Source organism: Rhinoraja longicauda, chromosome 1 (genome assembly GCF_053455715.1).
Source record: "Rhinoraja longicauda isolate Sanriku21f chromosome 1, sRhiLon1.1, whole genome shotgun sequence".
NCBI classification, from domain to species: domain Eukaryota; kingdom Metazoa; phylum Chordata; class Chondrichthyes; order Rajiformes; family Arhynchobatidae; genus Rhinoraja; species Rhinoraja longicauda.
The window spans coordinates 140718111-140736600 of NC_135953.1; the positions used below are offsets into that span (position 1 = coordinate 140718111).

Below are 18490 nucleotides of genomic sequence, written 5' to 3' on the forward strand. Positions count from 1 at the left end.
ATGGGTGCCGTTTCGGGTCGAGACCCTTCTTCAGACTGATGTCAGGGGGGCGGGACAAAGGAAGGATATAGGTGGAGACAGGAAGATAGAGGGAGAACTGGGAACGGGAGGGGAAGAGAGGGACAGAGGAACTATCTAAAGTTGGAGAAGTCAATGTTCATACCGCTGGGCTGCAAGCTGCCCAGGCGAAATATGAGGTGCTGTTCAGCCCACGCCGACGATGGACACAAAACACCAGTAACTCAGGGGGGCGGGCAGCATCTCTGGAGAGATTCAGAAGGGTCTCGACCCGAAACGTCACGCATTCCTTCTCTCCAGAGATGCTGCCTGTCCCGCTGAGGTACACCACCATTTTGCGTCTCTCTTCGAAGTAAACCAGCATCTGCAGTTCCTTCCTACACAGGAGTCCATGCCTATGTTTGATCAACCTTTTACACCAGTTCTGTGTTATTCCACTTTCGCATCCAGTCCTTACACACTAGCGGCAATTTACAGAGGCCATCTTTGGGGTGTGGGACAAAATCGGAGCACCAGAAGGAAACCCACGAGGTCACAGGACGGACAAGCAAACTCAAGACAGACAGCAGCCAAAGACAGGATCAAACCCAGGACAATAGAAAACAGGTGCAGGGGTAGGCCATTCGGCCCTTCGAGCCAGCACCACCATTCAATGTGATCATGGCTGATCATTCTCAATCAGTACCCCGTTCCTGCCTTCTCCCCTTACCCACTGACTCCGCTATCTTTAAGAGCTCTATCTAGCTCTCTCTTGAAAGCATCCAGAGAATTGACCTTCATGGCCTTCTGAGGCAGAGAATTCCACAGATTCACAACTCTCTGACTGAAAAAGTTTTTCCTCATCTCCGTTCTAAATTGCCTACCGCTTGTTCTTAAACTGTGGCCCCTGGTTCTGGACTCCCCCAACATCGGGAACATGTTTCCTGCCTCTAACGTGTCCAATCCCTTAATAATCTTATATGTTTCGATAAGATCCCCTCTCATCCGTCTAAATTCTCTGGCGCTGTGAGGCAGCTGCTCTACTAGTTGCGTCACTGTGCTACCCTAAATGATTTTAAGGACAGCACATTTAATCTAGTTTATTTAATCTGAACGTCACTGCTGAAAGGGACAGAATGCAGGGCAGCGCAATGTTGTTACAGATTATATTTTAACACAGAGACACTCCAGTTAATCTCAATGAAAGACTTAGATAAATGCAACTGCGGAGAATAACCAGAAAAAAGGTTATTACTCAACAATATTACTAGCCGAGAGTAACTTAATTCCATTTCACTTCTGAAGTCACAGATATATTACAAAACAATAGTCACATTTCAGTACAGCAGCAACACTACCTTCTGGTCAACTTTCTGAACATTCCCTCAGTGCAAAAAGGAATTCCAACACGAGGAAAGCGGCAAAAAGCAGGGGCGCAAATTCCAAATTAAGGTGGCAGTGGCACAGCGTTGGAGTTGCTGCCTCACAGCGCTAGAGACCCGGATTCGATCCCGACCTCGGGTGCTGTCTGTAGGGAGTTTGCACGTTCTCCCCGTGACCTCGTGGGTTTTCTCCATGGGTTTCCCTCCAAAGACTAACGGGTTTGTAGGTTAATTGGCTTCTGTAAATTGTCCCCTGCGTGCGGGATAGACGATCGTTAGTCGACCTGGACTTGGCAGGTCGAAGGGCCTGCATTTCTAAACTAAACCGAACCAAGTATTGGCAGGATCAATGGAATCACAGGGAAGATTGGATTGTAACCTACAGAACTGCCCACTCCTCGGTCACCTTATTGTACATCATCACTAGATTACATAATTGAATTGCACACCATGCCAGGTTGGAAGCATCCAGATAACAACCCTCGTACCCACCCCTCATCCATCTCAGTCCCTGGCAACAAAATTGTTTTTGCGCTTCAATTATGCTTAGTCAGCAAAAGCCTGATTCAGTCACAATAAATTTTCCAGTTGACTTGTGCCAAGGAACTACACATTAATTCAGTCCCAAAACACATCCTAACGGATGAAGAGAATAATGGACCATCATGAACTGCATGTCTGTGCTCTCGTTTACACTCACAGGGGCTTCCTGAGTTTCTGCAAGTCAAATGCATCCATGTTCCAGATGCTGGACAGAGAGGTTCCACACCAACACTACTTACACCACAGTGGACATAGAAAAGGAGAGGAAGCAGAAGGGCCAAAGTTGTGAGCAGCCAGGGTCTGACCAACATAGGAACCTTTAGTTTAGACACAGCGCGGAAACAGGCCCTTCGGCCCACCAGGTCCGCGCCGACCAGCGATCCCCGCACATTAACACTATCCTACACCTACGAAGGACAATTTTTACATTTACCAAGCCAATTAACCTACAAACATGTACGTCTTTGGAGTGTGGGAGGAATCTGAAGATCTCGGGGAAAACCCACGCAGGTTACGGGGAGAACGTACAGACTCCGTGCAGACAGCACCCGTATTTTTTTTATTTTTTTTCTTCATATTTCAGATACAGCGCGGAAACAGGCCTTTTCGGCCCACCAAGTCCGCGCCGCCCAGCAATCCCCGCACATTAACACTATCCTACACACACTAGGGACAATTTTTACATTTACCCAGTCAATTAACCTACATACCTGTACGTCTTTGGAGTGTGGGAGGAAACCGAAGATCTCGGAGAAAACCCACGCAGGTCACGGGGAGAACGTACAAACTCCTTACAGTACAGCACCTGTAGTCAGGATCGAACCTGAGTCTCCGGCGCTGCATTCGCTGTAAAGCAGCAACTCTACCGTTGCGCCACCGTGCCGTAGTCGGGATGGAACCCGGGTCTCCGGCGCTGCATGCGCTGTAAGGCAGCAACTCTACCGCTGCGCCACCGCGACCGCCCTACACCTGTTATACTTCAGAAAGACTCTAGCTTGTAAGTGCATTAATTTGGCAATCAAATGCGAGCCGAAGTCCTGGAAACCCCTATTGCTCAAATCAACGTGGTCTACAGTGTAGACTGATAGCGGTATAATATCTAACCCTGGCAAACTGGTGCGATTTAATTAATTGTTGCTTCACCCCCTCAGGCTTGATACACGAAACATTATGCATTGTAGCAATAAAGCTGACTTTGACACTCAATGTTCTCAAACAATTGAAATTATTCAACCTCTGCCCACACACCAAGTCTTTCAAAAAATAATGCCACATGGGCAGCCCCTCAACCAACCATTGAAACATTAATAGAATCATAAGACAATCAAGTTAAACTAGCATGACAAACTAGCATGAAACATTGGTTTCAGATATCTATTGCAGAATGGATTTAAGAAAATTTAAGGGGGAGGCACGGTGGCACAGCGGTAGAGTTGCTGCCTCACAGCGCCAGAGACCCGGGTTCAATCCTGTCTACGGGTGCTGCCTGTATGGAGTTTGTACTTTCTCCCTGTAACCGCATGGGTGTTCTCAGGGTGCTCAGGTTTCCTCCCAAACTCCAAAAACATGCAGGTTTGTAGGTTAATTGGCTTCGGTAAAATTGTAAATTGACCCTGGTGTGTGTAGGGCAGTGTTAGTGTGCGGAGATTGCTGGTCGACACAGGCTCAGTGGGCCGAAGGGTCGGTTTCTGCACTGTATCTCTAAACTGAACTAAATTGGAGCAGATAGATGACATTGGGCCAATAAGATGAAACATTTTAACCATTTTTCCTGCAACAACATTTGGATTTAGCAAATGGATTGTGGAACTTGTATCATTAATGGCAAGAAGTTAGAGTCATGCAGCACGTAAACAGGCCCTTAGATACAACTTGTCCATGCCGACCACAATGCATTTACACTAGTCCCACCAGCCCACATTTGGCCTATGTCCCTCTAAACCTTTCCTTTCCATGTACCTAACCAAATGTTTTTTTTTACCTGCCTCAACTACCACCTCTGGCAGCTCATTCCAATCACAGAGACTTCCTGAGTTTCTGCAAGTCAAATGTATCCATGTTCCACCACAGTGGACATAGAAAAGGAGAGTAAGCGGAAGGGCCACGGTTGTGAGCAGCCAGGGTAACAAAGTTAAACCTTTTCCCTCTTAACTTAAACTTACATCCCCGATTACCCTATACAGGTGCTCCCCGCCTAACGATGCTTCGACGTACGATATTTTGACTTTACAATGGTGCAAACACTGGGCAACGGCAGCAACCCGTAGCTCACTTCCGGCCACGTGATCAGCTGTATTCAAATGCATTTCCACGTACAATATTTTCGGTTTCCGAAAGGTTTAGACAATAGACAATAGGTGCAGGAATAGCCCATTCGGCCCTTCGAGCCAGCACCGCCATTCAATGTGATCATGGCTGATCATTCTCAATCAGTACCCCGTTCCTGCCTTCTCCCCATACCCCCTGACTCCGCTATCCTTAAGAGCTCTATCTAGCTCTCTCTTAAATGGATTCAGAGACTTGGCCTCCACTGCCTTCCGAGGCAGAGAATTCCACAGATTTACAACTCTCCGACTGAAAAGGTTTTCCTCATCTCTGTTCTAAATGGCCTACCCCTTATTCTTAAACTGTGGCCCCTGGTTCTGGGCTCCCCCAACATTGGGAACATGTTTCCTGCTTCTAACGTGTCCAACCCCTTAATAATCTTATATGTTTCGATAAGATCCCCTCTCATCCTTCTAAATTCCAGTGTATACAAGCCTAGTCGCTCCAGTCTTTCAACATATGACAGTCCCGCCATTCCGGGAATTAACCTAGTAAACCTACGCTGCACGCCCTCAATAGCAAGAATATCCTTCCTCAAATTTGGAGACCAAAACTGCACACAGTACTCCAGGTGTGGTCTCACTAGGGCCCTATACAACTGCAGAAGGACCTCTTTGCTCCTATACTCAACTCCTCTTGTTATGAAGGCCAACATTCCATTGGCTTTCTTCACTGCCTGCTGTACCTGCATGCTTCCTTTACAAATGGTAAGGGCCGTGTCATGCATAAAGGGCACCAGCTTTAGTCGGGTCTTTGCCCTCTTCTAATGTTTAGTTTTTGAGGAACGGCATTAATGTGGTCAAATGCAACAGCAAAATATTTATGCTTACACTGCTGAGCATATTTAGCAAGTCAGAAAATTAACAATGCGAGCCATTAAAACTCTGAAAAAGGGTCTCAACCCGAAACGTCACCTATTCCTTTTCTCCAAAGATGCTGCCTGGCCCGCTGAGTTACTCTAGCTTTTTCATATCATATCATATCATATATATACAGCCGGAAACAGGCCTTTTCGGCCCTCCATGTCCGTGCCGCCCAGCGATCCCCGTACATTAACACTATCCTACACCCACTAGGGACAATTTTTACATTTACCCAGCCAATTAACCTACATACCTGTACGTCTTTGGAGTGTGGGAGGAAACCGAAGATCTCGGAGAAAACCTACACAGGTCACGGGGAGAACGTACAAACTCCTTACAGTGCAGCACCCGTAGTCAGGATCGAACCTGAGTCTCCGGCGCTGCATTCGCTGTAAAGCAGCAACTCTACCGCTGCGCTACCGTGTCTCTTCGGTGTAAACCAGCATCTGCAGTTCCTGCCTTCACGTTGTTCATATTATTTCCCTTTATCAAGTATCTGTGCACTGCGGATGGCTCGATTGTAATCATGTATTGTCTTTCTACTGACTGGTTAGCACGCAACAAAAGCTTTTCACTGTACTCTGGATCAGTTTCCATGGACTGGAGGGTAGCTAATGTAACCCCATTTTTTAAGAAAGGCGGGAGAGAGAAAACAGTGAATGATAGACCGGTTAGCATGACATCGGAAGTGGGGAAGATGCTCGAGTCTATTGTTAAAGATGTAATAGTAGCGCATTTGGAAAGCAGTGACAGGATCGGTAAAAGTCTGCATAGATTTGTGAAGAGGAAATCATGCTTGACTAATCTTCTGGAAAATTGTGAGATGTAACAAGTAGAATGGATAAGGGAGAGCCAGTGGATGTGGTGTATCTGGACTTTCAAAAAGCCTTTGACAAGGTCCCACATAAGAGATTGGTGGGCAAAATTAGAGCACATGGCATTGGGGGTAAGGTATTGACATGGATAGAGAACTGGTTGGCAGACAGGAAGCAAAGGGTAGGAATTATCATATCATATATATACAGCCGGAAACAGGCCTTTTCGGCCCTCCAAGTCCGTGCCGCCCAGCGATCCCCGTACATTAACACTATCCTACACCCACTAGGGACAATTTTTACATTTACCCAGCCAATTAACCTACATACCTGTACGTCTTTGGAGTGTTGGAGGAAACCGAAGATCTCGGAGAAAACCCACGCAGGTCACGGGGAGAACGTACAAACTCCTTACAGTGCAGCACCCGCAGTCAGGATCGAACCTGAGTCTCCGGCGCTGCATTCGCTGTAAAGCAGCAACTCTACCGCTGCGCCACCGTGCCGCCCAATTAACGGGTCCTTTTCAGAATGACAGGCAGTGAATAGTGGGGTGCCGCAAGGCTCAGTGCTGGGACCCCAGTTATTTATAATATATATTAACAATTTAGGTTAAAAGGGATTAAATGTAACATCTCCAAGTTTGCGGATGACACCAAGCTGTCTGGCAGTGGGAGCTGAGAGGAAGATATTAGGAGGCTTCAGGGTGACTTGGATTGGTTGGATGAGTGGGTAGATGCATGGTAGATGCAGTATAATGTGAATAAATGTGAGGTTATCCACTGGTGGCAAGAACAAGAAGGCAGATTATTATCTGAAGGGAGCAAGGAGGTCCCACTGCAGTTGTACGGGGCCCTGGTGAGACCGCACCTGGAGTATTGTGTGCAGTTTTGGTCTTCTAATTTGAGGAATGACATTATTGCTATTGAGGGAGTGCAGTGTAGGTTCACCAGGTTAATTCCTGGGATGGCGGGACTGACATATGATGAAAGAATGAATCGACTGGGCTTATATTGTTATTGGAAAGATGTTGTTAAGCTGGAATGGGTGCAGAGAAGATTTACCGAAGATAAGACACAAAATGCTGGAGTAACTCAGCGGGACAGACAGCATCTCTGGAGAGAAGGAATGGGCGACGTTTCAGGTCAAGACCCTTCTTTCGAAGAATGCTATCTTCAGAAGAAGGTTCTCGATCCGAAGCGTCACTTCTCTCCAGAGATGCTGCCTGTCCTGCTGAGTTACTCCAGCATTTTGTGTCTGCCCAATGTTAAGTAAAGTTCCAACACCCCACAGATTCACACAGACCATGCTGGGGTACCAGGAAGCTGTCCATATTGTAATTTCTATAACACAAAGCCACAGCGTCTGCGAATGCGTCTATAAGATTTGAATAATAGATAAAAATTGATACAAATTCCATGAGTGCAAATTTTCATTCCTTATCTCTGATATTGCGGTGGTGCTGTGTGAATTCCCATCACATGACCTGCGGCAACACAGGGAGTGTCTGCATTCTACACCTTAACTATGACAGTATTTAACCCACGTATGCCTCCATGAACATCCACCGCAGGGCTCCTTTGGCACAGTATATGTTTAGCTTTGTTTAGTTACAGCACTGAAACAGGACCTTTGGCTCACCACATCCACGCCGACCGACGATCACCCTATACACTAGCGCCATCCTACAGACGAGGGACAATTTACAATTTTTACCAAAACCTATGAACATCCTTTGCACCCTCTCTTCCTGCCTTTGGCCAAATTCTTCTTCACCACACTATAGGCAGGAAGAGTGTGCAAAGGAGGTTCATAGGTGCAGAATTAGTCCATTCCGCTCAAGTATACACTCTGCCATTCATTCATGGCTGATTTATCTTTCCTTCTCAACCCCATTCTCTTGCCTTCTCCACAAATTAAAACCTTTACTCACATTTCCGTGCTGTATCTCTAAAGTCTAAGCATTCCATCCTGTAGAGAAACTGAAAAATTGAGTAAAGGTTGAGCCAGATGTTGCATCCGGCTAGCCTATATTTTTGTTTAGATATGCTGTCTTTATTTCAATAAATCCACACGTCTGGTTTGCAAACTGTTTGGGATCAGTCAGTTCTCAGGAATGGAACCACTTCACAAGTTGGAGAAGATCCAGACTTTTCACTTTTCCAGTTTTAAGGAAGGATTTCCAACCTGAAAATTTAACTGTTTCTCTTTCAACAAACAACATTTGACTGCTGAGTGTTTTTAGCGCCCTGGTTTCAGTTTCCGATTTCCTGCTTCTCCTAGTTTCATTTGACCTTGGAAGGTACATCACTAGTGATAAAACAGTTAAAAATGGTGGAAGTTGCTATAGAAATCTAATTGGAAAAAGTAAATCCAGTCGGGTTGATATCACATTCTTGTACAAATGTGAACTATCACCAGAAATAAATTTAGATTGTGGAAAAGGCATGTTATTATTACATGGTGCAATATGTTTCAATTAAAGTAGAATTTAGTTTCTGATTTCCAATGCATCAATATGAGCAAATATATTCACCTGCAGTTAAAACTGGGCACAACCTTAAAAGAGTTACTATTGATATTCAGGCACTTCATCCGGCCCATGGTAAACATTCTTTTACCAACAGTAACTGAAGATGGGTCCTAACTCAAAGCATTGCTTGACCTGCTATGTTACTCCAGTACTTTAAGCTTCACCAACGGTAATGGAGCTGAAAATACAACTGTGTGAACCCGGTGGCATTCAGCTTTGTACGAAATTATAATCTGAATAATTGCAAAAGATGTAATGATCTTCGGATACTAAAACGAGTACCTGTGCAAGAAGTCTGGGGCCTTGTTCAGCAAAGTGTAGTACTGCCTCACAAACTCCCGCCCGACAAGCAGGGGACTTGGCTTCTCCATCACCATTTCTTTGGTACACAATGACGCTTCCTGATGGAGAATGAGAAAGGCGTTAATTGTTTACTTCATTTTATAAAACTTTGGTTAAGCTGCATTTAGAGAACAGTGTGTAGTTCTGACTGCTCCCATTATAGGAAGGATGTGGAGGCTTTGGAGAGGCTGCCGAAAAGGTTGACCAGAATGTTGCCCAGATTCAATTATAAATTGTCCCTAATTTAGAGGATAGTGCTGGTTTAAAGGGTTTCTTGAGAGATAGAGGGTGAAAACAGGTCCTTCCCCCCACCGGGTCCACCAGCCAGCGATCACCCTATACACTAACACTATCCTACATACTGTCAACAATTTTTAACCAAAGCCAATTAACCTACAAACCTGTAAGTTTTTGGAGTTCAGAAGGAAACCAGAGCACCCGAAGAAAAACCATGCAGTCACAGGGAGAATGTACAAACTCCGTACAGACAGCATCCGTAGTCGGGATCGAAGCTCTGGCACTGTAAGACAGCAGCTCTACCTCTGCACCACTGTGCCGCCCCTGTTACTTGAACCACACGATGATCACAGCATGTTGTGATTAGAACATTTCCCCCCCCCCAATCTCTCATCACTGGTTGGCATGCACTCGGTTGGCCAAAGAGCCTGTATCAATAAAGTCTAAAGTAAAGTAATGAGAGGATCTTAGCCACAAGGAGAAGTGAACAAACTTGGATTGCTTTCTCTGGAGTGCAGAAGCTGAGAGCAGACACATGGAGACTATCATAAACAGTTACGAGAGTGGCTTTGAAGAGGCTTTTCTTGAGACACATGGAAATGCTGGGAATGGAAGAATACAGGGTGGAGACTAGTTTAACTTAGCATCATATTTAGCATAAGGTAGACACAAAATGCTGGAGTAACTCAGAGGGTCAGGCAGCATCTCTGGAGAGAAGGAATGGGTGATGTTTCGGGTCGAGACCCTTCTTCAGACTGAACTGAACGTCTCAACATGCTGTCTGAGCCGCTGTGTTACTCCAGCATTTTGTGTCCACCTTCGATTTAAACCAGTTTTTTTTCCTACCCCTATCATATTTAGCATAGATACTATGGGCCGAAGGGCTTGCCCCTGTGCTGTACTGTTTTGTTCTTTTTAAACTTGTAACAAATGAGCACAATCATCACATTCTCTCATTCTATCTAGCCTGAAATCAATTACAGAGGGAAAGAAAACACAGCCTCACGGGTGCAAAATGCTCCAAGCTGAACAGAATATTGATTGACCACAATGCGTCACCCAAACTTGAAGGGGGAGCACATCAAATAGTAAGCAATCAATTGTAAAGCAAATAAATGCAATTTTGTCCAATAAAAGTATGCTTGGAGAGTTGAGGAAACAGACACTATTGCAACAACTCCCAATAAAAGCGCATTTTAAAAAATGATTGCAACAAACTGGAAGCGGTTATTGATCACGAGCAAACCATTCAAGGTGCATAATCTTCTTCAGAGGACAAATCCATTCTCTCAGTGTCCGAGCCGAGCAATGAGCCCAAGGTGGGAGCCTCACTCTCTGCCATAGGTAAGCTGGCAGCCGAGTGGGTAGACGGGTCACTGATACCATCATTTATACTGCGCTTCTCTGCACTCCCAACAAATAGACACGGTTCTAAATGCCATCCCAAATGCTCCTTCTCCATCAGCACTCGTCATGGTCAAGGATTGGTATTAAGCCCAATGGTTCCTTTATTATCACGTGTTACCAAGGTAAAGCGATTCTTTTTTGCATACATGTCATGAAGAATACTGCCATACACAAGTACAACCCCCAGTTCGGTGCATTGTGTATATCGATATGTAAGAGACGCCTGGTTTCGGCACCATTTCAGTCCCAACTGCAGCTGGCCATCTAGGCCTGTTGCATCTGGTTGCCCCATGCACCATCGTTCCATGCTTCGCCTGGCCACTTCAACCTTCATCAATGGGTCATCAGCACACGTCAATGGGTTTGTCATTCATTGTCAGGAAGGCTTTGGGGCCCATTTCCCTCTACCCTCTGGTAAGCTTTTGCTGGGATACAGCTCAGACGAGTTTCTGTGTCGAGAGTCCAGTGTCAGGCATGCGAACGACATTGCCCGTTCATCAAATGAGTACAACTTGGCCTGGAAGTGGAAGCTAATTTTGGAATTGATGGATTTGGAGGATATAACTGAGTCAACATTGACGGGATCTCCTTGGTCTTTTCAGATGCCGGGGTAGTTAGCCCAGTTCTTACAAGTGTGCTGTGCGGCAGTAATCATTGCAACTCAAAAATGCGTTCTACACTGGACCGTTGATCATCAAAGACCCTTTTTCCTCAGACAGCCAAAGGCTGTTCAAGTGCACTGAAGGTAGCGGTAATTTTCATCACCAATGTTTGCCTTGACTATATCAGTCAGATTGAGATTAAGAAGCTGTCCATGTTTTTAAATATCACACCATGGACCTCTGGTGTTGACCGTCACAGGCAGGCTGATAGAAGATTTTGGTTTCTGCAAATGTTGAGTGCAAGTCCATTCCCTTGCATGCTTTAGTGAACAAGCTTGCACATACACAAGTTCTAGGGCAGCACAGTGGCAGAGTTGCTGCCTCACAGCACCAGAGACTCAGGTTCGATCCTGACAACAGGTGCTGACTGTACGGAATTTGTATGTTCGCCCGTGACCATGGGTTTTTTCCCGTTTCTTCTCACATTCCAGACATGTAGGTTTGTAGGTTAATTGGCTTTTGCAAATTTGTGCTTAGGATACAAAACTGGGATAACATAGAACGAGGATACAGGTGATTATTGGTCAGCACAGTTTCAATAGACAATAGGTGCAGGAGTAGGCCATTCGGCCCTTCGAGCCAGCACCACCATTCAATGTGATTCGGTGGTATCTCCACACTGTATCTCTAAACTAAACTAAGTATCACCTACATTCTACAGCTCAATAGAGTCGGGGGGGATCTTACCACTGGAGTGGAGGCGTTATAATCTGAAGTTTTCTCTCTGTCCTATAAATTAGATCCACTCCAGTGGGAAGCTTACTGGAGGAGCGGGATAGCATTGCAGCTGGAAGGATTAAGTGCTGATACAGCCTTGCTTATTGTAAATCTATGCCTTCTGGGTCTCCTGTGGACCACGTATAAAAGACCGCAGTAAAATAGAATCCCTGAAGAAGCAACATGTGTGGCTCAGTCTTATGGCGGATTCAAATTTTTTAATTTAAAGAATGATCTAATCTGAATACTGTGCGTGCTACACAAGTTTCAATTCCTTGAATTACACTGAACTGGACAAATTGCTTCATTCCGTGCATGTGAGCACGAGAGTTGTCAAACTGCTTTCTTTTACGAACTGCACTCCACCGACTATTGATGATCTCACTCAACAAACAGACAGCAACTTTTCAAACAGAGTAACAGTAAATAAATGTCAAATTAAATCACACAAAGCTGAACTACATGAGGCTGGAATTTATCTGCACTTCTCAGACCGTCTGCTTCCATTCCAATACGGTGGTTTCAGAGGCGATGGATGGCATGGATATGGAACCCACAAACGGGGCAGGGGTTCCCTGGTGACAAAGGGCAGGCTGGCAGTTGGGAGATGTGCACTCCATTTGTCCTTACTGTTGTGCCACAAAGCTAAGAACTATATTCCATACTCTATCTTTCCCTTCACTCTACCTACTCGAGTCTGTCTTGATTGTATTTATGTATAGAATCATCTGATTTGATAGCATGCAAAGAAAGCTTCTCACTGTATCTCAGTACACGTGACAATAATAACAAAAAAATATAGGCTTGTGTACTTTTGATCTGCAGTTCTTCATGCTAATTCAAATGCTCCTTCTCCGTTTTGTGAAAGCATAGGCACAGACGGTGAAGCTGTTGCATTTTTTTGTCCAGCAAGTCTTGAAGCATGGCCTGGAGTCTTTTCTTCTGTCCACCGAGCGATCTGTTTAGTGACAGGGCTCAGAACTGAGTAGCTTTTCAGGGGTATGGTGCCAGGCAAACAAACAATGCCCATTTAAAAGAGCCAACTTGGTACAATTACAGTCTCAATCCCGAGAGTGCTGGTACAGGTTAGTTCCTCCCGCAAATGGATTTGGAGGAATTTGCAAAGATAGCATTGAAGGTCCCTCTCCAGTCTTGACACTGGCTGTTGCGAGCTCAGGAAGCATTCCTGAGCAACACACAGTATTAAAGATTTACTGGATGGCCAAGAAGAGATAAATAAATCTGTACACTAAAAAAGATGCAGAAATAACCTTGTAGATAGTTGAAGTTCTGATATAAAAACTGCAGTTTATAAAACTGGACACAGGAATCAATTTTAAAGTATTTAGAGCTCTTGGGGGCTAGTGGAATCAAGGGATATGGGGAGAAGGCAGGCACAGGTTACTGATTGTGGATGATCAGCCATGATCACAATGAATGGTGGTGCTGGCTCGAAGGGCCAAATGGCCTCCTCCTGCACCAGTTTTCTATGTTTAAATTAGTTTGTTCTTAAAAATAATGGCTGCCTCTAAAGAACATGAAACTTTAATTCAATTTACATCTATAACTCTCTGCAATTTATTTTAGTGATACAGCATAGAACAGGCCCTTAGGCCCACTGATTCACGATAGGCATCGATCACCCGTTCATGCCAGTTCTATGTTACCTTCTATGTTACAGAAGCCTCGCCGGCGCCCCGGGGGAGACTGGAACCAGTGGTCTGGGGCCCGTACCCGTGACCTGAGGGGCAGCAGCAGCCGGCGCTCCCCGCCCATGGGGCCGCGGACCACCGCCCCGGTCTCGACCGCGCCCCCCCCCCCCCCCAAGCCGTGGGATCAGCTGCAGGACTACCCCCGCCCCCACGATGGATCCACTGTCTTGTGTGCACGCCACAAGTACAGTCGGCAAGTCGTTGGTTCCAGCAGCTTTAGGGCTTGTCTACCTAGCATGTGAAGCCTGGGTTCGGCGGATTGCGTGGAGGAAACCACCAGAAGGTTCAATGGGCAGAAAGACGATCCCAGCAAAGCGTCGTGGAGCGCAAACAGGGCAGAGTGAGTCACGTAGGACACTTCTGACCATCCACTGCATCCTGACCTGTCCCCAGCGTCTCGACTATGTCTTGCTGCTGGAACCCGATAGGCCAGGACGAGAGAGTGAGGCCGACAATCTGTGCAACTCCCCCTCACTTAAATCCAAGTCAGGCGCAAGTCATGACTTCAACCTCGGCCAGCAGATCCCAACCAACGGTCGAAATAATAAGATTGAAAGTGAAGTCATGGTCATCTTCTAACCCAAAGGACGAACAACAACAACATGTTACTTTCTAATCCACTCCCTAGACACTAGGGGCAATTGACAGTGGCCAATTAACCAACAAACCCACGCATCTTTGGGTAGTGGGAGGAAACCGGAGCACCTGGAGGAAACCCACACGGTCACAGGAAGAAAAACAAATGCCACATAACCAGGACCCACTGTCAGGATCAAAGCCAACCTCTGCCACTGTGAGGCAGCAGCTTACCAGCTGTGCTATGTGCCAACCTGTTTGTAGGGGACGATGAAGAGTTAATGTGCACAGCAATTGTAAAAACCAAATATACGAACGGTGCATCAGACACCAACCTAATGTAGCATTTAAAAAAACAGGAAAGAATCGGGGAAGGAGTAGCCATTCAGCCCACCGTGTTATGACCAGCTCCAAACCGTTCAACAAAGTTTCCCCACAAATTAAATTAATGAAGGCAGATAAAATAGTGCTGAAGGCAGATAAAATAGTGGCGTTTGGGGCTTTTAAAAAGGAGCAGGAATAGAGAAATATGGATCACGTAGAGGGAGGGGAGATTAGTTAAATTTAGTAGCATGTTCGACACGGACATTGTGGGCCAAAGTGTCTGCTGCTGTTCCGAATGATGAATGCGATTGATGATATTTTTAGGACAGGAACAGTCGACTCTGCTCCACACGAGCCTCCTTGCTCCCCAAGCCACCACCCTGGCGTCTTTATCCACCACCCTTTTAGGCCGACGCAGTTGTTTGCCCCCCGCTAGCCAGAGCGAGTGGTGGGTGGGTGGGTGGCTGGAATACTCTCCCCTCCTCCCCCCCCCCTACTCCTTCCTTCCCTCCCTTTCCCCCCCCCCCCCAGCCAGGGACCGGGTGGCGCCCCCGGCCCGCACAACGAGAAGAGTATCTGCGACTCGTCGGCCCCCGCCATGCGTCCTGTGCCGGAGGGGGAGAGAGAGAGAGAGAGAGAAAGAGAGAGTCGGCGTCGGCCTCCAGCCCAGGGGGGAGTTCCCGCAGGGACACGGGCGGTGGCCGAGGGACCCGGGACCGGGCAGCGAGGGCCAGGGACACGGGCGGGAAGCGAGAGCCGGGGGTCTCGGGGCAGGGTGTTGCTTCGGGATGGGGGGCGGGGGCGATGGTCCAGGGACTAAGACGAGGGGCCGGGGGGTCCCAGGGACTCTGGCCGGGGTGGGGTGTGGTGTGAGGGGCGCGATGTTGCCTCGCCCGGGGGGTCCCGGGGCGAGGGCAGTGTGTGAGGGGCCGGGGGTCCCGGAGTCTCAGGGTGGGGGATGTGAGAGCCGGGGGTCCCGGGGACTCTGGCCGGGTGTGAGAGAGCCGGGGATCCCGGGGCGAGGGCAGTGAGAGGCCGGGGTCCCGGAGTCTCGGGGTGGGGATGGTGTGAGAGCCCGGGGAGGGGGGGGGGGGGTCCCGGGTGCGGAGCCCGCAGCAGCCGGCGTGAGGTCGGGGGGGGGGGGGGGGGGGTGTCGACCACGCTCCCGCCTCATGGTCGCCCGGCATCCATCGAGTCCGGAGGCGGCGAGGTACAACCGGGGCCTTCACCTCCCCTCCCCCGGGCTCTCACACCATCGTCCCGCCGACAGCCCAGCCCAGCCCCAGCCTGAGCCCGGCCGGGTGGGTGGCCCCTCTCTCCCCGCTGGCTGCCGCACTCGGCCCCGGGGCCCAGGCCTGAAGTGAGCCGTGGTGGGCCCCGCACCCCCCGGTTGTCTGCGGCCGTGTCGGGGCCCTGGTGTGCCGTGCCGTGCCGTGCCGGGCCTGGTCGGCGTGCACCGTCCCCGCCACCCCAGTCCCCGGCCTGCCGTACCTGCGCGATCCCACACCGAGAGCTGGTCCGGGAGGCCGCCGTTGCCGTGTGCCTCGCCAAATGGGGTCCGGGTTGCGCGGCGTGGCGGAGCGGAACGGGCGGTTCCCCCCCTTCCCTGGTGTCACCCTCTATCCCGTCCCCACGGCCCCGCCTCCCGCACGCAGCCAATCCCCCTGCGGGCAGTGCACACAGTCAAGGTGTAGCCTGTCTGCCTGGCTTATTGTAACAAAATAACTGCAGATGCTGGTACAAACCGAGGGTATTTATTCACAAAATGCTGGAGTAACTCAGCGGGTCAGGCAGCATCGCAGGAGAGAAGGAATGGGTGACGTTTCGGGTCGAGACCCTTCTTCAGACTGGTTTATTATTGTTGGCACATGTACAGTCAAAGGGCACTTTTTTTTCCATGCACTCTATTCAGACTGAAGAAGGGTCTCGACCCGAAACGTCACCCATTCCTTCTCTCCAGAGATGCTGCCTGACCAGCTGAGTTACTCCAACACTCTGTGTCCATGTTCTCCACAGATGCTGCCTGACCCGCTGAGTTACTCCAGCACTCTGTCCATGTTCTCCACAGATGCTGCCTGGCCTGCTGAGTTACTCCAGCATTTTGTGAAGATATACCACACATAACCACAATCCAGTCAAATTCAAGTTCAATAGACAGTACATTACTCCAGCAAAATAACTGCAGATGCTGCTTCAAATCAAAGGTAGACACAAAAGTGCTGGAGTAACTCAGCGGGTCAGGCAGCATCTCTGGAGAACATGGACACAGAGTGCTGGAGTACCTCAGCGGGTCAGGCAGCATCTCTGGAGCAACATGGACACAGAGTGCTGGAGTAACTCAGTAGGTCAGGCAGCATCTCCGGGGAGAAGGAATGGGTGACGTTTCGGGTCGAGACCCTTCGTCAGTCTGAAGAAGGGTCTCGACCCGAAATGTTTCCCATTCCTTCTCTCCTGAGATGCTGCCTGACCCGCTGAGTTACTCCAGCATTTTGTGTGTACATTAGTCCAGTGCTTGAACTCATTTACACTTGAATCTTTATCACAACATTTCATTCACCCTCGACTAAATCTTCTTATGTTTTTCGGTAATTTTCGTCTTATTCTCCCTTGTGTATAATTTTATATATATTAAATCATTCACCCTTCATGCACCCCTCTAATTTCATTCAACCTTGGATGAACCATTCACCAGTTTAAGCACTGCATTAGTCCATGGGACCAGAGGGGCAGAATTCAGCAATTTGACCCATTGAGTCCACTCCGCCATTCAATCATGGCTGATCTATCTTTCCCTCTCAACCCCATTCTCTTGCCTTCTCCCCATAACCCCTGATTCCCTTACTAATCAAGAACCTGTCAATCTGCTTTAAAGATACATAATGACGTCCTCCATGGCCATCTGTGGCAATGAATTCCACAGATTCACCACCCTCTGGCTAAAGAAATTCCTCCTCATTTCCTTTCTAAAGGTACATCCTTTTATTCTGAGGCCATGGCCTCTGGTCCTGGATTCTCCCACTAGTGGAATATCCTCTCAATATCCACTTTATCCAGGTAAACTTTCACTATTCAGTAAGTTTCAATGAGGTACCCTCTCATTAGGGGTGCCAACTATCTCGCTCCCAAATACGGGATAAGGTGATGTCACCGCCCCGCGCCCCACATGACCTTACCCCGTCAACGGCCAGGAGGCAGGTTGCTATGCAACCTCTATTAGGCGGCGCTCGGGCCTCCGCGCCTATACTGTCCGGACCTACACTGTCTGGTCCTACACTGTCCAGACCTACACTGTCCGGGCCAACACTGTCTGTCTGGGCCTACACTGTCCGGGCCTACAGCGTCCCCCAGGCCTAATACGGGACAAGGGTGGTCCCTTACGGGACAAACCAATTTAGCCCAATGTCCCGGCCAATACGGGACAGTTGCCAACCCTACCTATCATTCTTCTAAACTCCAGCGATAGAGGCCCAGAGTCGATGACCATTACCAGGAGTGGTTTGGAAGGGCCTCACTTACCCAGCCTTGCCAGCCCCACTGTGTAACTGGTCAGGAGCAGAGCAAACCAAGCCCTGGTGCGCACTTTAGACTTTAGACATACAGCGTGAAAACAGTTCCAACCCACTGAATCTGCGGCGATGCTGCGATCACCCCATACACTAGTTCTATGCTACACATAAGTCACAGGGAGAACGTGCAAACTCCGTACAGACAGCACCCTTGGACAGGATCGAATTCAGTTCTCTGGCGCCGTAAGGCAGCAATTCTACCGCTGCGCCATTGTGCTGTTGTGATGGAATCTGGAACAAAAACAACAAACTGTCATGGTACTCTACCCCATTGCGAACATTGGACTTTGACTCTGGAACAGAATGAATAAGTTTATTGGCCAAGTATGTACACATACAAGGAATGTGCCTTGATGCTCCGCTCGCGAGTAACAACATGAACATACAGTAAACAATTAAGAATAAAGTTTAAAACATTAAGAATACAACATTACAGTTTAAACATGCAAGTGAAATAAACCAGAGCAAAGGGAGGCTGCAGATTTTTAGTTG

At 48.0% G+C, this 18490-nt stretch overlaps 1 protein-coding gene across 3 annotated transcripts in view; it reads right to left on the minus strand.

The window, feature by feature from the left end:
• The window catches only part of g3bp2a (G3BP stress granule assembly factor 2a), a 42444-nt gene extending 26429 nt beyond the window's left edge, over window positions 1-16015 (minus strand). For 2 of the 3 annotated variants that reach the window (XM_078407602.1, XM_078407593.1), the window contains exons 1-3: window positions 15924-15974; window positions 12633-12778; window positions 8738-8856 (exon numbers count right to left, since the gene is read on the minus strand). In XM_078407602.1, coding sequence (XP_078263728.1) covers window positions 8738-8856; window positions 12633-12653 — 140 coding nt within the window. In that variant the 5' untranslated portion in view covers window positions 12654-12778; window positions 15924-15974. Of the gene's footprint in view, window positions 1-8737; window positions 8857-12632; window positions 12779-15923 lie in introns of all 3 variants that reach the window. The other variant, XM_078407611.1, reaches the window with a different exon arrangement.
• Between the last annotated feature and the right edge of the window lie 2475 nt (window positions 16016-18490).